Source organism: Abramis brama (genome assembly GCF_963993115.1).
Source record: "Abramis brama genome assembly, chromosome: 14".
In the NCBI taxonomy this organism is placed as follows: Eukaryota; Metazoa; Chordata; class Actinopteri; order Cypriniformes; family Leuciscidae; genus Abramis; species Abramis brama.
The window spans coordinates 207,501-227,500 of NC_139976.1; the positions used below are offsets into that span (position 1 = coordinate 207,501).

The window sequence follows — 20,000 nt, forward strand, 5'->3', positions numbered from 1 at the left end:
TACTGAAGGAAGGCTCAGGGTCACAATACAGGGATCACACTCGCTCTTACATTACTGAGCTTTACCTGGTCCATCATCTGGACAGCGAACAGGGCGTCACGTGGTGTTGATCCTCAGACACACTGAATGAACGTCTCTGAGATTTACTGCATGAAACGCACATCTAGTTTCTGTTCGTCAGCCATTATTGTTAGAGTAAACTGCTGAAGCGGGTCCTTACCTTTACTGCGTTAGACTGAACTGGGAAGGGTCACAGCACTTACATACTGTTGCCCTGTTGTTAGTTTAACTGCTTCTATTGCTCTCCTCATTTGTAAGTCGCTTTGGATAAAAGCGTCCACTAAATGATTAAATGAAAAAAATGTAAATGTCCTGACCAGGTGAAAACACACAAGATATGTATAAAATGGAGTTATTCTTTTCCCTTTAAAGAATCTAATGAAGCAGATCTGCGTCTATTTTCAGCTGTTTGACCTGAAGAGACTCTTGCGTTCAGACTCACATTTGCACTTCAAATGCAGCAGAAACTGAATTAATGCAAAATGAAGAAATGAAACAGCCGTGGGATTCATCGGGTGTTTCTGCCCTTCAGGAGACAGAATTCCCAGCAGTCTCTCCGATCCGTTCGAAAATCCCTCTCTCTATTTGTCTGATGAAAGGAAATGAATGTATGTCGTCCCGAGGCCTTTAGAAGAAAAAAAACATGATTATCAGTAAAGATATGAGAGAGGAATCACTTATTAAACGATGCACAATAATTCATGACACTCGAAGGCTTGATGTCAGTCACTGGATCCAAACAGCAGAGACGCTCGTCTGATAACACAGAACAAATACGCCATAAGTGCCATGAGAGAAACATGTGTTTGCATGTGACCATGACTTCATTACCATATCACATGGACTATGTCATTTCTTTGGTATTCTGTGAAGTATGCTGGCTCCATGCAAATAGTTGCATGGCAATCGTTGAGTATTAAGCTATGTTTTGTGTTACATCACCTGATGGAGGAAAGCTGTTTGTCTGCAGATATTGTGCAGAAACGGGTCCTGAAGCGAGGAGCGGGTCCAGTGTCTGACAGCTCTGTGACGAGCCAAGGCTTTAAGACCCTGGAGCTCCTGCTGACAGACAGGGCCTGAGTGCGGAGCTGCACCGTGAGGCCCGCGGGTGCCTGTCATGGAGCTGCGCCGTGAGGCCTCGTCTCTGCCAGACTGACAGCTGGTTTGGGGGGGGCTTTTAAACCCACAATGCCTTTTAAACTGCTGTTACACTCACTACCTCACAAGAACCCTTCCTCTGTGTCTCATTTTCACGTGTCTTTTCCCCCAGCAGATGTGTGCAGATTTAATCAAACTCCTCTTTAACATCATCAAGGACCAAAACCCCACAAACCGCACAAACAGCTGCTGTGGAGGCTTTGAACTCAGAGCCAGAGAAACTCAAGCATGTTTTCCCTTTTCCGGAGATGCTGCTGACAGACGTGTGGAAATAAAGCAGATGTTAGAAACCAGAAACAACCACAAACACTCTGCAGGTAAATACAGTGTCACTCCTCTTCTGTGAATGCGGTGTCGCTCCTCTTCTGTGAATGCGGTGTCGCTCCTCTTCTGTGAATGCGGTGTCGCTCCTCTTCTGTGAATGCGGTGTCGCTCCTCTTCTGTGAATGCGGTGTCGCTCCTCTTCTGTGAATGCGGTGTCGCTCCTCTTCTGTGAATGCGGTGTCGCTCCTCTTCTGTGAATGCGGTGTCAGTCCTCTTCTGTGAATGCGGTGTCGCTCCTCTTCTGTGAATGCGGTGTCGCTCCTCTTCTGTGAATGCGGTGTCAGTCCTCTTCTGTGAATGCGGTGTCAGTCCTCTTCTGTGAATGCGGTGTCAGTCTTCTTCTTTGAATGCGGTGTCAGTCCTCTTCTGTGAATGCGGTGTCAGTCCTCTTCTGTGAATGCGGTGTCAGTCCTCTTCTGTGAATGCGGTGTCAGTCCTCTTCTTTGAATGCGGTGTCAGTCCTCTTCTGTGAATGCGGTGTCAGTCCTCTTCTGTGAATGCGGTGTCAGTCCTCTTCTGTGAATGCGGTGTCGCTCCTCTTCTGTGAATGCGGTGTCGCTCCTCTTCTGTGAATGCGGTGTCGCTCCTCTTCTGTGAATGCGGTGTCGCTCCTCTTCTGTGAATGCGGTGTCGCTCCTCTTCTGTGAATGCGGTGTCGCTCCTCTTCTGTGAATGCGGTGTCGCTCCTCTTCTGTGAATGCGGTGTCGCTCCTCTTCTGTGAATGCGGTGTCGCTCCTCTTCTGTGAATGCGGTGTCGCTCCTCTTCTGTGAATGCGGTGTCGCTCCTCTTCTGTGAATGCGGTGTCAGTCCTCTTCTGTGAATGCGGTGTCAGTCCTCTTCTGTGAATGCGGTGTCAGTCTTCTTCTTTGAATGCGGTGTCAGTCCTCTTCTGTGAATGCGGTGTCGCTCCTCTTCTGTGAATGCGGTGTCAGTCCTCTTCTGTGAATGCGGTGTCAGTCCTCTTCTGTGAATGCGGTGTCAGTCCTCTTCTGTGAATGCGGTGTCAGTCCTCTTCTGTGAATGCGGCCCATGTGTATTTTATAAATCAAGAAATATTGTGTGATTTCAATAACACTGATTCATTAAAAGCATTCATAATGGGAATATTTCTCATTTTGTTTAATGAAAAAGCACATGCAGAACACAGAATATTTGTGTTAAACCACTCATTTCATTGTGTTTTAACTAAATGTAATTATTTTGCAGATCCTAATTTTGGGAACATGACTAATGCAAAGATGGCATGAAGGCTGCATCGATACAACATGTCTGTAACAGACTTTCTAATGCAGCACAGATGTAAAACTAGATGCTTTTACACAGGAGTCACAAGTTTATCACACTCATCTCTCCGCACCCGAAATGCACTCGATGAGCCGTTATTCCCGGAGCTGGAGAAACTGCATGATCCTTCAGCAAGGGTCAAAGCTTCACTGCGGGATTTACTGCAAAAGATCTGATTAATACTCCGTAGAAAGATTGAGATGTAAATCAAACAAACTCAGTGTTAAATCGTGAGTTTCATCAGACATATGATTTTCTATTTTAAAATACTCTTCTTAGTAAGAGTAAGAACGATTGAATTGGTTTCGATTTAATCCATCTGTGAGACTGGTTGAGCTTCAGGCGTGTTTGACATTCATACTGACTGTGTGAGCTTCAAAGGTCAAACTCATTCAGGGGGACACACCGAGCGCAGATCCGCGTTTGAAATCTGCGCTACAAAGCCTGGGTTCTGCCAGCGAGAGGCTCGGTCGATCAAACCCAGCGGGTCCAGCGGCTTTCATCTCTGGACCCGCACACGCAGAAGCACAACACAGCTGACAAACTATTAAAACAGATTTATTGAGGCTCATTCAGTGATGTCAGAGGTACAGAAACAATTCAGGAGTCATGTCAGAGCTGCTGGGGTCAGAGGTCAGGGGTCAGAGCTGCTGGGGTCAGAGGTCAGGGGTCAGAGCTGCTGAGGTCAGTCAGGGGTCAGAGCTGCTGGGGTCAGGGGTCAGAGCTGCTGGGGTCAGAGTTCAGAGCTGTTGGGGTCAGTCAGGGGTCAGAGCTGCTGGGGTCAGAGGTCGGAGGTCAGAGGTGTTCAGAGAGGAAGCTGTAAAGTGTTTCCCGAGGTTTTGCTCTTGATGTTTCCCTAATCACACGCTCATAGTATTGCTGCAACATGTTGAACACGGATCCTGCACGACAGAGGAGGAAATTACGGATGAAAACCTGCACAAATATGATGTCCCACATCCAATGCTCCTGTGATCTCAGGTGTGTCTCACCTACGCTGGCGTGACGGTGTGTGAAGTGTGTGTGGATGCGGTGGACATCTCTGAGCAGATCCGCGTCTCCAAACGTGAAGTACATCAAATCACGCTCAGCTTCTGCTGCCGCCATCATCTGCAGAACAGCTACACACACACACACACACACACACAGATACACACACAAACACACGTTGAGAACAACAGCCGATAGCAATAACAAATATCACCACAATCACTCTTCATCTGAATAACAGTGTGAGTTTGAGTCGTTTACTCTCTCGCTAATGAGAAACTGTGTGAGGATCAATAGAGGAGAGACAGATGCTCTTCAGTAAACGAGAGTTCATTTGTTCCCAATAACATGTGACTTTTAGGGTGGGAACATGTAACTGTTGATTTCAGGCTTTCAGTCGAACCTTTGAGACGAGTGTCTCCTCCAAACGCTCCACATCCCCAGTTTCCCGTCGCAACGGCCGACAGATTCTCCGACTCGACTCCAGGACGAGCAAAACCACAGAAGGCCTGATGGAGAGAGAGAGAGAGAGAGAGAGAGAGAGAGAGAGAGAGAGAGAGAGAGAGAGAGAGAGAGAGAGAGAGAGAGTGATCATGAGTGACCATCGCTGAACCGGACCGAACTTCAGTCTCATTCAGTGAGCAGATCTTAACACTTATATCTGTAAGGATGTTTTATTATCTGTCCCTCATGAATCAGTGATATTGAGTGTCTCTGCAACAGATTCATTCACCATTTAAATTTAATGGACAATGCTAACAGCTCTACAATCTGCAATCAATCAATCATTAATGCTTATTTACTCTGTTTGTCCACAACAATACAAATATGAATTCATCATTAATTAGGTTTGAAAGGAAACGGCAATTAAAGTTTCCAGTGAAGTGCAGATGATCAAAGCGACACATCAAACACAGAAACAGACGTCCTGCTGTTCATCCGCTCGCGTTAATAATGCAGGAATAAACCAGACCAGTTTACAGCTGCGATCCGAGTCTCGTCACATGATCAGGGGCTTTATCTCTTATTGCACAGATGATGTGGGATATTTAGTGATTATGATGAGTGATAATCTAGTGATTGACCTTGTTGAGTTCTCTTGTCATGTTGTCGGGGAGAAACTGCTGCAGGAAGTTCCTGTAATGCAGGGCGTCGATGGCAACGATCTCCGTGACCCTGCGCTGCCAATCGTCCCTACGGACAAACACACACGCATCAGCGTCTCTGAGAACACACACTCACAGTCAGACGAGTTGCATGTCGGCATCACCTTGGCGTCTGGTCGTCATGGTTACCGTCCCATCGGTAGGTGTGTGAGTATCCCGAGTATCTGCTGAACTGCTCTGTTCCTGTTAATACAACAGAGTAATATTCATACTTGAGCTGAATGATGACTATAACGTATTTAGAGCAGCATTATATTTTCAGAATTGATGAACTTTACAACATTGACAGTTATTCTCCTGTTTATTACTGTGAAGCACTGTCTGTGACGACGGGAAACCTGTCTGAAAACAGTCATCGTGAAACTATATGATGATATCTAGGTGAAAGAGGCTCTATGTGATGGGATTTATCTGACCTTGATGACGCGAGGCCGCTAGCAGACGGTCGGTTTAGCCAGTCTGTCTGCTTCCTGACCTGAGCCCCAGATTGTCATGTTTGAGCTCTAAGACTATGAGCCATATTACTAGAGAGAAGAGCAGCACCATCCCAGGAGGGATGAATACCATCTCTTTTCAACAGGTCAGGTCTGCCCCAAAAACTTTTCCAATTGTCTATGAATTCTATATTATTTTGCGGACACCACTTAGACAGCCAGCCATTGAGTGAGGACAATCTACTAAGTATCTCATCACTCCGGCGAACAGGAAGGGGGCCAGAGCAAATTACAGTGTCTGACATCGTACTCATCTGACCGTTATCAGTTTGTAGCAATAAATGAAGAGATGTCTTATCAATCACAAGTTCAGTATGGCGTACCACAAGGCTCAGTACTAGGACCGTTGCTGTTCACTCTGTTCATGCTACCCTTAGGAGATATCATTAGGAAGCATGGAATTAGCTTTCACTGTTATGCTGATGATACTCAGCTCTATATTTCTTCACGCCCTGACAAAACTTACCAATTCACAAAATTAACGGAATGTATAGCTGATATAAAAAAACTGGATAACAAGTAATTTCCTACAACTTAGTTCTGAAAAAAACAGAGATTCTAATTATTGAACAAAAAAAAAAACTTCCTCACGTAATAACCTAGAATACTGTCTAACACTTGATGGCTGCTCTGTCAAGTCTTCGTCGTCGGTTAGGAACCTGGGTGTGCTCTTTGATACCAATCTTTCATTTGAAAGTCACGTGTCTAGTGTCTGTAAAACCGCATTCTTTCATCTTAAAAAATATATCTAAATTACGCCATATGCTCTCATTGACAAATGCAGAACAATTAGTTTATGCGTTCATGACCTCAAGGCTAGATTATTGTAATGCTCTACTGGGTGGTTGCCCTGCACGCTTAATAAACAAACTACAGCTGGTCCAAAACGCAGCAGCTCGAGTTCTTACCAGAACCAGGAAGTATGACCATATTAGCCCGGTTCTGTCAACACTGCATTGGCTCCCTATTAAACATCGTATACATTTTTAAATATTGCAGATTACTTTCAAAGCACTAAATGGTTTAGCTCCGCAGTACTCGAGCGAGCTCTTAACGCATTATAGTCCTTTACTTCTATTGTGATCTCAAAATTCTGACCAGTTGATAATACCTAGAACAGTGGTTCCCAAGCAAGTTCCTGGAGGCCCCCCAACACTGCACATTTTGAATCTCTCCTTTGTCTGACACACCCATTTCAGGTCTTGGAGTCTCTAGTAATGAGCTGATGACCTGAATCAGGTGTGTTTGAGAAATGCAAAATGTGCAGTGCTGGGGGGCCTCCAGGAACGTGCTTGGGAATCACTGACCTAGAAAATCAAATTCGACTGCTGGCTGTAGATCCTTTCCTATTTGGCATGGATACACGGAGACAACTAAAAATTCTGTATTATGCTGCCAGACAAGTCATTTGTTGAGGTCAATTTGTAAAGAAAGAGTACACACCCATGCAAAAATATATTATTACGCGCATACCTATAGACTGAACACAAAATATGCATGTGTATAATAACACACACACACACACACACACACACAGCAGCGGTGGCGCGATCAGTCGATCACCTGACATAGAGGAACTGAGAGTCTAATCGGATCAGAGACTCCTGGCAGCAGCAGCGGCGGGTCCGTCCGGCATCGACCCGAACCGCAGAACCACAGAACCACAGATAAGCTCATTGTCTTTATTGGAGAGGAAATGAGATAAACGCATTCCTGCTGGGAAGAATTCCTGCTCATGTGACCTTCAGAAGGAGTCTGGGCTTTGTGTGTTTCTGAAGCATCTTCAGTGACCGATGCTGGAGTCTCTGACAGATTAAAGGTCACTAATGCATCTCATCTGAGCATCGGCTAAACTGAGCATCGGTCCCTCGAGAACATCATCTTCATCATCTTCATCATCACCGCCTCAGGCTTAATGTCAGGCCTTTGTCTCAAACACCAGCTTTATTCAGAGACGGCCTGCGATTAAAACGATTCAAATCATATTCTGGAGATTCAGAGAGACTTTACAAACAACGATCTGCTGCCAGACCCGTGTGTGTGTGTGTGTGTGTGTGTGTGTGTGTGTGTGTGTGTGAGCTGAGGAGAAACAGCATGATTCCTGCAGCAACTGGGACGTTCCTGTTTTGTGTGTGTGTGTGTGTGTGTGTTTCCTGCAGCGACTGGGACGTTCCTGTCGTGTGTGTGTGTCCTGGCTGCAGATCCGCATCGGTGAGTCACTGATCTCCATCTCTCACTGAAGCCTGACAGGGCAGACGCTCCGCAATCAGCCGCAATTCAATTAACCGAAGCCACTTTGGCAAATTTCTGTACAGCTACAAGAAGATCCATTTTACCCATCGATGTCTGAGAGCCGAGTGGGGAATATGATTTAGAGATAGTGGAAGAGAGAGAGAGAAAGAGATGGAGAGCGAGTGAGCGAGAGAGAGAGAGAGACGCTGTAATAGAGGAGATGTCGTGGCCCGATGCATTAGCATTAGCCCAGCGACTCCAGTCGGCTCTTAGAGCCGTAATTAATTCTGCAGGACTGTAATAAAGTTAAGAGCTGTAAGTGGCGGGAGGAGGGCGGGGCCTGAAGGTGACTCCATGGAGACGAGATGACCGGGGGGCGGAGCCTGAAGGTGACTCCATGGAGACGAGATGACTGGGGGGTGGGGCCTGAAGGGCAGAGCCTGAAGGTGACTTCATGGAGACAAGATGACCGGGGGCGGAGCCTCAAGGTGACTCCATGGAGACGAGATGACGGACAGCCGAGCCGAGAATACTGATCAGAGGAAGAGGACAACGAGTCCTTCTGCTACTCAGTCGACGCGGAGGCCGAAACAGGCCCGTCGTGTGCGTGTGTGTGTGTGTGTGTTAATGCTGAAGATTCTCAGCGCGACATTAGTGCAAACGCTCGCCTTCTAGTGTTTCCTCCTTCAGAACACAACTGTGATGAAGAGCAGAAGACGAAGCGTTATGATTTACACTGCTGATGTATGTGTAGCTGACTGAACCATCTGAGGACACTGAGACACACACACACACACACACTCTCTCTCTCTCTCTCTCTCTCTCTCTCTCTCTCTCACACACACAGACACGTCAGAAGACACTGCAACCTTTACGAGCACTTTGCAAACAGCAGCATTCTGGAACATCAACGCAAACTTCTTTCTTTCACCATTTCAGTGATTAGGGGAAAGTGCTTTAACAGCTGAGGAGAACGCGGCTCATGAGAACACACACCAGAGCCCTTCTCACGGGTCACTGAGGCGCTGAAGCCGCTAATTCACGCATACGGGTTCAGATCACGCAGAGAACGTACGTAAAAAAATATCTTTAAATAATTTGAAATATCAGCCAATTTTCAAAAAGACACTGACGGCCTTTACGAGCACTCCAGAAGGGTTTTTGCAGAACGTCACCATCACATGCAAGCAGCGTCAGTGACAGACAGCAATCAGACACACAGACTGATTGAGTCTCAGCGGGTCTGAAGGTTCGAGTGCTGATTGCAGTCTGAACACACCCTCCACAGGGATCTCAGCGTGTTCTTCTGTGTGTGTTCTACCTGTGATGATCAGACACTCGTTGTCCTCCAGAGCTTCAGTGAAGAGGCGAGCCGCGATCAGCTCCGGGTTTATCAGGAAACGGATTTCCTCCTGAACCAGACCAGAACCGGTCACTCCCCCCCCGACAAACCTGTTGGCAAAGTCCACCTGCAGTAAACACACACACACACACACACACACACACACACATACAATATATATATAAAACAGTCTCTCACACACACACAAAGAGAAACATCAATGTAAATTTTCATTTTCTCCCAAATATGATGTGATTTTGCCGTGACCTTAGACCTGGAGGTGTGTGATGCGTGTGTGGTGAGGCGTGTGGTGAAGCATGTGTGGTGAAGCATGTGTGTGAGGCGTGTGGTGAGCGTGTGGTGAGGCGTGTGGTGAGGCGTGTGCTGATGCGTGTGCTGAGGCGTGTGCTGATGCGTGTTGTGTGATGCGTGTGTGCTGATGCATGTGCTGATGCGTGTGCTGATGCGTGTGCTGAGGCGTGTGCTGAGGCGTGTTGTGTGATGCGTGTGCTGATGCGTGTGGTGAGGCGTGTGCTGATGCGTGTGTGCTGATGATGCGTGTGGTGTGATGCGTGTGCTGATGCGTGTGTGCTGATGATGCGTGTGCTGATGCCGTGTTGTGATGCGTGTGCTGATTCGTGTTGTGTGATGTGTGTGGTGATGCGTGTGGTGATGCGTGTGTGCTGATGCGTGTGCTGATGCGTGTGGTGAGGCGTGTCCTGATGCGTGTTGTGTGATGTGTGTGGTGATGCGTGTGGTGATGTGTGTGCTGAGGCGTGTGCTGAGGCGTGTTGTGTGATGTGTGTGCTGATGCGTGTGGTGGTGCGTGTGGTGAGGTGTGTGGTGATGCGTGTGTGGTGATGCGTGTGCAGATGTGTGTGTGATGTGGCGTGTGTGTGATGCGTGTGGTGAGGCCTGTGGTGATGCGTGTGGTCATGTGATTGGTGATGCGTGTTATAATGCATGTACAGATGCGTGTGTGATGATACGTGTGTGTGATGCATGTGCTGATGTGTGTGTGATGTGTGTGTCACCTGCAGCATGCCATAGCCCTGCTCTTCTATGATTCCGTCACAGCGGATGTGAAGTTTGCTGAACTGCTTCTCTGAGCTAAAAACCACATCAAGAGCGTTTATTGATTCGTGTTGTGATGCGTGTTGTGATGCGTGTTGTGATGCGTGTTGTGTGATGCGTGTGCTGAGGCGTGTGCTGATTCGTGTTGTGTGATGTGTGTGGTGATGTGTGTGGTGATGCGTGTGTGCTGATGCGTGTGCTGATGCGTGTGGTGAGGCGTGTCCTGATGCGTGTGCTGAGGCGTGTGCCGAGGCGTGTGCTGATGCGTGTTGTGTGATGTGTGTGGTGATGCGTGTGGTGATGTGTGTGCTGAGGCGTGTGCTGAGGCGTGTTGTGTGATGTGTGTGCTGATGCGTGTGGTGGTGCGTGTGGTGAAATGTGTGGTGAGGTGTGTGGTGATGCGTGTGTGGTGATGCGTGTGCAGATGTGTGTGTGATGTGGCGTGTGTGTGATGCGTGTGGTGAGGCCTGTGGTGATGCGTGTGGTCATGTGATTGGTGATGCGTGTTATAATGCATGTACAGATGCGTGTGTGATGATGCGTGTGTGTGATGCATGTGCTGATGTGTGTGTGATGTGTGTGTCACCTGCAGCATGCCATAGCCCTGCTCTTCTATGGTTCCGTCACAGCGGATGTGAAGTTTGCTGAACTGCTTCTCTGAGCTAAAAACCACATCAAGAGCGTTTATTGGCTTGTGGGAAATGAAACGGCTCTGAGTGTGTGAAGATGAATCTCACCTGGACCACAAGGGCGGACACTGCAGACACTGTCTGGTGTAAGTTATGAGACCGGTGGGCCCTCGGGAACAAAACACAACAAAAAGAGTTAGTCACCGATCTGTGAGTGAGTGACGTGTGACACACGCAAAGTCAAACTCACTGCGCTGCGTGATCCGCTCAAAGTAGCACAGAAGGGTTTTGAGTTTCTGCTGTTTGCTCGGCGACGAACCTTCAAACAACCTACAAAACACACACAGACCAAATCATATGGAAGACTGCGTCTAATATTTAATTTTCATATCCACAATGACAGTCACAATTGATGAGTGATGTGCGGTGTGGTGCGTTTGGAGACACAAACGCTAACAACTTAAACTCACAGAAAACGTGTCAAACGTCTCTTGCATCACTTCAACTCTAACCAATATTTCATGTCAATGTATGTCATATTATTTGGTTATGTATTAAGCAGTCGTGTCACATTCAGTCAGGTTTCAGTAGAGATCTCAGTCATTTCCATCGAGTCGCTCTTTCAAACACCCATCATCCTCTCACACGAGCCTCTGCCCTGATGCTGTTCGGATCTGAGGTTTCGCACCTGTTGAAGTTGATGTCAGGATAGTTGCTGAACTCTGTCCTGCGAGAGTTGCGTCGAGGGAAAGTGCAGAAGAAGGCGTTCGCCAGCAGACTCGAGACCTGCTCCTGCGAGAGAGTGATGGAGCCGCAGCGCTGCGTGCTCAGCAACGGGATCGGCTGCACACACACACGCACGCGCACACACACACAAACAAACACACATGCATGCACACACACAAACAAACACGCACGCACACACACACGCAAACACACACACAAACACACACGCACAAACAAACAAACACACACACACACACGCACACGCGCGCGCACACACACAACAACGGAGATATTATTAACAACATCCATCTCAAACACTAAAAAAATAAAATGCTCTTGACTTTATTGGCAAAGGCGGCTGCAATGCAAAATATTCTCATTGGTGGAGGATCAATGGGTGGAGGCTTGATCGACCAATCAATAAGCGCTGGAGTGTTCGTTCTGTTTTTTTCTGTGTGTGATTGAGTGATGGAGGTTCTGGTTTGTTTTGTGTGTGTGATGGAGGTTCTGGTGTGTTTTGTGTGTGATTGAGTGATGGAGGTTCTGGTTTGTTTTGTGTGTGTGTGTGATGGAGGTTCTGGTGTGTTTTGTGTGTGATTGAATGATGGAGGTTCTGGTTTGTTTTGTGTGTGATTGAGGTTCTGGTGTGTTTTGTGTGTGATTGAATGATGGAGGTTCTGGAGGTTCTGGTTTGTTTGTGTGTGATTGAATGATGGAGGTTCTGGAGGTTCTGGTTTGTTTTGTGTGTGATTGAGGTTCTGGTGTGTTTTGTGTGTGATTGAATGATGGAGGTTCTGGTTTGTTTTGTGTGTGTGATGGAGCTTCTGGTGTGTTTTGTGTGTGATTGAATGATGGAGGTTCTGGTTTGTTTTGTGTGTGTGATGGAGCTTCTGGTGTGTTTTGTGTGTGATTGAATGATGGAGGTTCTGGAGGTTCTGGTTTGTTTTGTGTGTGTGATGGAGCTTCTGGTGTGTTTTGTGTGTGATTGAGTGATGGAGGTTCTGGTGTGTTTTGTGTGTGATTGAGTGATGGAGGTTCTGGTGTGTTTTGTGTGTGATTGAGTGATGGAGGTTCTGGTGTGTTTTGTGTGTGATTGAGGAATGGAGGTTCTGGTGTGTTTTGTGTGTGATTGAGTGATGGAGGTTTTGGAGGTTCTGGTGTGTTTTGTGTGTGATTGAGTGATGGAGGTTCTGGTGTGTTTTGTGTGTGATTGAGGAATGGAGGTTCTGGTGTGTTTTGTATGTGATTGAGTGATGGAGGTTCTGGTGTGTTTTGTGTGTGATTGAGTGATGGAGGTTCTGGTGTGTTTTGTGTGTGATTGAGTGATGGAGGTTCTGGTGTGTTTTGTGTGTGATTGAGGAATGGAGGTTCTGGTGTGTTTTGTGTGTGATTGAGGTTTTGGTGTGTTTTGTGTGTGATTGAGTAATGGAGGTTCTGGTGTGTTTTGTGTGTGATTGAGGTTTTGGTGTGTTTTGTGTGTGATTGAGGAATGGAGGTTCTGGTGTGTTTTGTGTGTGATTGAGGTTTTGGTGTGTTTTGTGTGTGATTGAGTAATGGAGGTTCTGGTGTGTTTTGTGTGTGATTGAGGAATGGAGGTACTGGTGTGTTTTGTGTGTGATTGAGGTTTTGGTGTGTTTTGTGTGTGATTGAGTGATGGAGGTTCTGGTGTGTTTTGTGTGTGATTGAGTGATGGAGGTTCTGGTGTGTTTTGTGTGTGATTGAGTGATGGAGGTTCTGGTGTGTTTTGTGTGTGATTGAGGTTTTGGTGTGTTTTGTGTGTGATTGAGTGATGGAGGTTCTGGTGTGTTTTGTGTGTGATTGAGTGATGGAGGTTCTGGTGTGTTTTGTGTGTGATTGAGGTTTTGGTGTGTTTTGTGTGTGATTGAGTGATGGAGGTTCTGGTGTGTTTTGTGTGTGATTGAGGAATGGAGGTACTGGTGTGTTTTGTATGTGATTGAGTGATGGAGGTTCTGGTGTGTTTTGTGTGTGATTGAGTGATGGAGGTTCTGGTGTGTTTTGTGTGTGATTGAGTGATGGAGGTTCTGGTGTGTTTTGTGTGTGATTGAGTGATGGAGGTTCTGGTGTGTTTTGTGTGTGATTGAGTGATGGAGGTTCTGGTTTGTTTTGTGTGTGTGATGGAGGTTCTGGTGTGTTTTGTGTGTGATTGAATGATGGAGGTTCTGGTTTGTTTTGTGTGTGATTGAGGTTTTGGTGTGTTTTGTGTGTGATTGAGTGATGGAGGTTCTGGTGTGTTTTGTGTATGATTGAGTGATGGAGGTTCTGGTGTGTTTTGTGTGTGATTGAGGAATGGAGGTTCTGGTGTGTTTTGTGTGTGATTGAGTGATGGAGGTTTTGGAGGTTCTGGTGTGTTTTGTGTGTGATTGAGTGATGGAGGTTCTGGTGTGTTTTGTGTGTGATTGAGGAATGGAGGTTCTGGTGTGTTTTGTATGTGATTGAGTGATGGAGGTTCTGGTGTGTTTTGTATGTGATTGAGTGATGGAGGTTCTGGTGTGTTTTGCGTGTGATTGAGGAATGGAGGCTCTGGTGTGTTTTGTGTGTGATTGAATGATGGAGGTTCTGGTTTGTTTTGTATGTGATTGAGTGATGGAGGTTCTGGTGTATTTTGTGTGTGATTGAGTGATGGAGGTTCTGGTGTGTTTTGTGTGTGATTGAGGAATGGAGGTTCTGGTGTGTTTTGTGTGTGATTGAGTGATGGAGGTTTTGGAGGTTCTGGTGTGTTTTGTGTGTGATTGAGTGATGGAGGTTCTGGTGTGTTTTGTGTGTGATTGAGTGATGGAGGTTCTGGTTTGTTTTGTGTGTGTGATGGAGGTTCTGGTGTGTTTTGTGTGTGATTGAGTGATTGAGGTTTTGGTGTGTTTTGTGTGTGATTGAGTGATGGAGGTTTTGGTGTGTTTTGTGTGTGATTGAGTGATGGAGGTTTTGGAGGTTCTGGTGTGTTTTGTGTGTGATTGAGTGATGGAGGTTCTGGTTTGTTTTGTGTGTGTGATGGAGGTTCTGGTGTGTTTTGTGTGTGATTGAATGATGGAGGTTCTGGTTTGTTTTGTATGTGATTGAGTGATGGAGGTTCTGGTGTGTGATTGAGTGATGGAGGTTCTGGTGTGTTTTGTGTGTGATTGAGGAATGGAGGTTCTGGTGTGTTTTGTGTGTGATTGAGTGATGGAGGTTTTGGAGGTTCTGGTGTGTTTTGTGTGTGATTGAGTGATGGAGGTTCTGGTTTGTTTTGTGTGTGTGATGGAGGTTCTGGTGTGTTTTGTGTGTGATTGAGTGATTGAGGTTTTGGTGTGTTTTGTGTGTGATTGAGTGATGGAGGTTCTGGTGTGTTTTGTGTGTGATTGAGGAATGGAGGTTCTGGTGTGTTTTGTGTGTGATTGAGTGATGGAGGTTTTGGAGGTTCTGGTGTGTTTTGTGTGTGATTGAGTGATGGAGGTTCTGGTGTGTTTTGTGTGTGATTGAGGAATGGAGGTTCTGGTGTGTTTTGTATGTGATTGAGTGATGGAGGTTCTGGTGTGTTTTGTATGTGATTGAGTGATGGAGGTTCTGGTGTGTTTTGCGTGTGATTGAGGAATGGAGGCTCTGGTGTGTTTTGTGTGTGATTGAGGTTCTGGTGTATTTTGCGTGTGATTGAGTGATGGAGGTTCTGGTTTGTTTTGTGTGTGTGATGGAGGTTCTGGTGTGTTTTGTGTGTGATTGAGTGATTGAGGTTTTGGTGTGTTTTGTGTGTGATTGAGTGATGGAGGTTCTGGTGTGTTTTGTGTGTGATTGAGGAATGGAGGCTCTGGTGTGTTTTGTGTGTGATTGAGGTTCTGGTGTATTTTGTGTGTGATTGAGTGATGGAGGTTCTGGTGTGTTTTGTATGTGATTGAGTGATGGAGGTTCTGGTGTGTTTTGCGTGTGATTGAGTGATGGAGGTTCTGGTGTGTTTTGTATGTGATTGAGTGATGGAGGTTCTGGTGTGTTTTGCGTGTGATTGAGTGATGGAGGTTCTGGTACCTGTGTGAAGAGGTTAGGCGCTCTCAGTGCCAGCTGTGCCATGGCTGGAAGCAGTTTCCCAAACATCTGCTCCGCTTCAGACCCCTGCAGACCCTGGACACACACACACACACACACACACACACACACACACACACACACACACACACACACACACAGAGAGAGAGAGTTCTGAGGTCTGGGATTATCTGGTACAGGTGGAGCTTCTGTTGAGCTAGTGTTCAAGGCCAGCAGAGTCATGGAGCTAAACATGTTCAATATCTCTTATAAAACAGATCCTCACTGACTCACTGTCACGTATGTCTCCTTTTGGAAGCAAAACAATGTGCAAAAGTGCCACACAAACATAAGCAAGTGCAAAAGACCGAATAAAGATGCATTTCATGGTCTAGTGTAGGTGTAAATTCATGTGGGATGAACGATTACATTCAATAATCAGACCGTTTCACAGCCGAGCCCAGATAAACACTGGGTTACTGTGTGCTTGTGCATCTGTGGGAGATCAGGCCTGTTTCTGTCATGTGTTTGTTTACTGTTTACATTTAACTTAATATTCAACAATATTATTGATCTGCCTGCATTGACACCATTATATGAGAACTGAACTGAGCTGGACGATGACATCACTGTTTTCTCCAGAGCAGCTATATATATATATATATATAAATATGAACTAAATTAATAACTTTTTTTACAACAAAAATGAACCATCACTGAATTTAAGCTGGACTGTGACGCTATTTTCTTCTAGACAAACTTGGTTGCATTATTTTCCTGTTATCTCTGTAAAGCTGCTTTGAAGCATTCTGTATTGTAAAAAGTGCTGTATAAATAAAGGTGACTTGACTTTTGTGTGTGTGTGTGTGAGAGAAAGAGTGTGTGTGTGAGAGTGTGTGTGTGAGTGAGTCTGAGTGTGAGTATGTGTATGAGTGTGAGTTTGAGTGTGAGTGTGTGTGTGAGAGTGTGTGTGAGTGTGTGTGTGTGTGTGTGAGAGAGACAGTGTGTGTGTGTGTGTGTGTGTGTGTGAGTGAGTCTGAGTGTGTGTGTGTGTGTGAGTGAGTCTGAGTCTGAGTGTGTGTATGTGTATGAGTGTGTGTGTGTGAGAGTGTGAGTGTGTGTGTGTGTGTGTGTGTGTGAGTGAGTCTGAGTGTGAGTGTGTGTGTGTGTGTGTGTGTGTGAGTGAGTCTGAGTGTGAGTGTGTGTATGTGTATGAGTGTGTGTGTGTGTGTGTGTGAGAGAGTGAGTCTGAGTGTGAGTGTGTGTATGTGTATGAGTGTGTGTGTGTGAGAGTGTGAGTGTTTGTGTGAGTGTGTGTGTGTGAGTGAGTCTGAGTGTGAGTGTGTGTATGAGTATGAGTATGAGTGTGTGTGTGAGAGTGTGTGTGAGTGAGTCTGAGTGTGAGTGTGAGTGTGAGTGTGTGTGTGTGTGTGAGTGAGTCTGAGTGTGAGTGTGTGTATGTGTATGAGTGTGTGTGTGAGAGTGTGAGTGTGAGAGTGTGTGTGTGTGTGTGTGTGTGTGTGTGTGTGTGTGTGAGTGAGTCTGAGTGTGAGTGTGAGTGTGAGTGTGAGTATGAGTATGAGTATGAGTGTGAGTGTGAGTGTGAGTGTGAGTGAGTCTGAGTGTGAGTGTGAGTGTGTGTGTGAGTGAGTCTGAGTGTGAGTGTGTGTATGTGTATGAGTGTGTGTGAGAGTCTGAGTCTGAGTGTGAGTGTGTGTATGTGTGAGAGTGTGAGTGTGTGTGTGTGTGTGAGTGAGTGTGAGTGTGAGTGTGAGTATGAGTATGAGTGTGAGTGTGAGTGTGAGTGTGCGTGTGCGTGAGTGAGTGTGAGTGTGTGTTAGACCAGAGACACGGACATCAGCACAGAAACTCAAACTGCTGGTCAATCAAGAGCCAGAAAATTATTTCATTTCCGATCAGAGGCGGCTTTATCCTGCTCTGTAAACGCAAACACACACAGCTACTGCATTTTTATTCTAATTTACAGACAATCCATGACAAGCTGAAATTCATTTCATCAAGACGGACCTTCAGAGCTTTTACAGTTTGACACTAACGAGCAGAAGAAATGCAGGCGCTCTTCAAAGCTGTCCGACGAAACATCACACAACGGGAAAACAGGCAGCCGTAAAATCACACCGGCTCCATCTCTGCACGCGCACACACACACACACACACACACACACACACACACACACACACACACGGCCCAATCAGCAGTTTATGGCATGTGCTTTTACACACACACACACACACACACACACTGCGTCAGTCTATCACAGATGATAGTTACTCCGCTCTTGTTTACGATGACATGTCAGAGCCATCAATCTACAGGGCATTTCATCAGCTTTCTCATCTGATTAAAACACGTCCGGGAACAAATGCAGATGAGGAACTCGAACAAGCCCGTTCAGCTCAGGACAAATGTGTAGCGACAACCCCGAAAAGGTCGTAAATAACGGTGGCGGTTCGATCATAAACCCAGAGCCGGTCGAGAGCCAGCTGAGACTCTGACAGGACAGTGAACAAACCAACACAAAACACACACGATCACACAGCATCTGACCGCACACATCATTCATTTATTCTGTTAGTCTCACACCGAAACGCTGCTGAATCGGCCTAGAGGAGTTAACATGCTGAGAGTGTGTCTGATTCAGAGAGTTTCAGCAAGAAAACAAACAATCAGATGCTGTCAATCAAATACTAAGGCCTCAAACTGCACCTGTCAATCAAAACACGTCTCATTCATCTTCACACTCGCTTGTATTAAACATCTGCGAGCAGAAATGAACGGGCAACTGCACAAACGAACAACGTTAACAAACTGCCTGAGGTTGACGGGGTTAGAAAAGAGGAAAAAAGCGTTTACTGCCCGTCAGCGTCCGCACAACATCAGAATAAAGCAGGAGGAAAAACACTGTGATATTTATCAGAGTCTGACAGCGGATCTGAACTCGCACGCACACACACACACACACACACACATACATGCACACACAACACACGCACGTGCACACACGCACGCACACACACGTACGCATACGCGCATACACACGCACACACAACACACGCACGCGCACACACACGTACGTATACGCGCATACACACGCACACACAACACACGCACGCGCACACACACGTACGCATACACACGCACACACACAGCTTTCCTTTGACATCTGAGATTTCCATCTCTTGAAGGGTCACACGTCATGAAAAAGAAGAGTATTTTGATTTGAGATAAAGTTCATTGTACTCCCCAGTCTAATTGACTGAAACAACATCATCACAACACTGACATCACAGGCTCATTAGCATATGACTGCCCTCATTAGCATATGACTGCCCTCATTAGCATATGACTGCCCTCATTAGCATATGACCGCCCTCATTAGCACGTGAAAGCCGCAGTGCAGCGATCAGCAGGAACACACACTCGTGTTCCTCAGCTTTCATCTATTACTAAAGGTCACAGAGAGGGTGGAAAATTATCATCAAAAAACTGATGAATTAAAACAACATTACAAGCAGACCTTTGGGAAATAAATCATTCAAATATATTTTATGAGATAATCAGTTTCCAAAGAAATATTATCAGTAATATCTGCACTTTAGAATCTCCAGACAATAAACCGGTTATATATAAAAATCCAGGGAGTGATTTTGTGAAATTGCAGTAAAATATCAACACTTTATAAAGATTCATAACGACCGTGAGTTTTGATGATGTCATTCATCTCACTCTTCATGAGGAGCTTAAAATGCAGGAAAACATGAACTATAACTGACGGGAAACATGAATCCAGACTGAGCTGAAATTACCAATAAACTTATTAAAATCACATTTTTCTTTTCTAAAGAAAGAAACTCGTATTTTCATATTTCCATGTCAAACTGTGTCAGAATAAAGGCCGTATGTCAGTCTGAAGTGTGCGTATGAGCAGTGTGTGTGTGTGTGTGTGTGTGTGTGTGTGTGTGAACGCTGTCTGCTGTATCACAGATGAGGAGAGGTGCGTGACCATCACCAGCGCCTGAACTTCCTGTTCCTCATCGATTCCTCTGCAATATTTCTGCATCGCTCTCTGGGTTAATTAATTAAAAGTATTGATTGATGGGTTGTAACAATTCAAAGGAAAACAAAGTGTTTTATGACAACCTGTAACATAAATAACATCCAATCAATAACAAGATGCTCGTATTTAGTGATACTAGCAGTTCAGAGGCGGGAGAGTGTGTGTGTGTGTGTCTGTGTCTCTCACCTGACAGTATGAGTGCAGTGCTGTGAAGTGTGTGTGTGTGTGTGTGTGTCTGTGTCTCTCACCTGACAGTATGAGTGCAGTGCTGTGAAGTGTGTGTGTGTGTGTGTGTGTGTGTGTCTCTCACCTGACAGTATGAGTGCAGTGCTGTGAAGTGTGTGTGTGTGTGTGTGTGTGTGTCTCTCACCTGACAGTATGAGTGCAGTGCTGTGAAGTGTGTGTGTGTGTGTGTGTGTGTGTGTGTGTCTC

The 20,000-nt window shown here is 45.9% G+C and overlaps 1 protein-coding gene across 3 annotated transcripts in view; it reads right to left on the reverse strand.

Annotated features, from left to right (window-relative positions):
• Positions 1-3,558: 3,558 nt before the first annotated feature.
• LOC311096019 (poly(ADP-ribose) glycohydrolase) overlaps positions 3,559-20,000 on the reverse strand; it is a 23,328-nt gene continuing 6,886 nt past the window's right edge. For all 3 annotated transcript variants that reach the window (XM_084134933.1, XM_084134934.1, XM_084134935.1), the window contains 11 exons: positions 15,493-15,585; positions 11,444-11,598; positions 11,006-11,085; positions 10,864-10,924; positions 10,713-10,788; positions 9,032-9,179; positions 5,089-5,167; positions 4,904-5,012; positions 4,222-4,327; positions 3,821-3,949; positions 3,559-3,730 (listed from right to left, as the gene is read on the reverse strand). In XM_084134933.1, the coding sequence (XP_083991059.1) occupies positions 3,624-3,730; positions 3,821-3,949; positions 4,222-4,327; positions 4,904-5,012; positions 5,089-5,167; positions 9,032-9,179; positions 10,713-10,788; positions 10,864-10,924; positions 11,006-11,085; positions 11,444-11,598; positions 15,493-15,585 (1,143 nt within the window). In that variant the 3' untranslated portion in view covers positions 3,559-3,623. The remainder of the gene's footprint in view (positions 3,731-3,820; positions 3,950-4,221; positions 4,328-4,903; positions 5,013-5,088; positions 5,168-9,031; positions 9,180-10,712; positions 10,789-10,863; positions 10,925-11,005; positions 11,086-11,443; positions 11,599-15,492; positions 15,586-20,000) is intronic.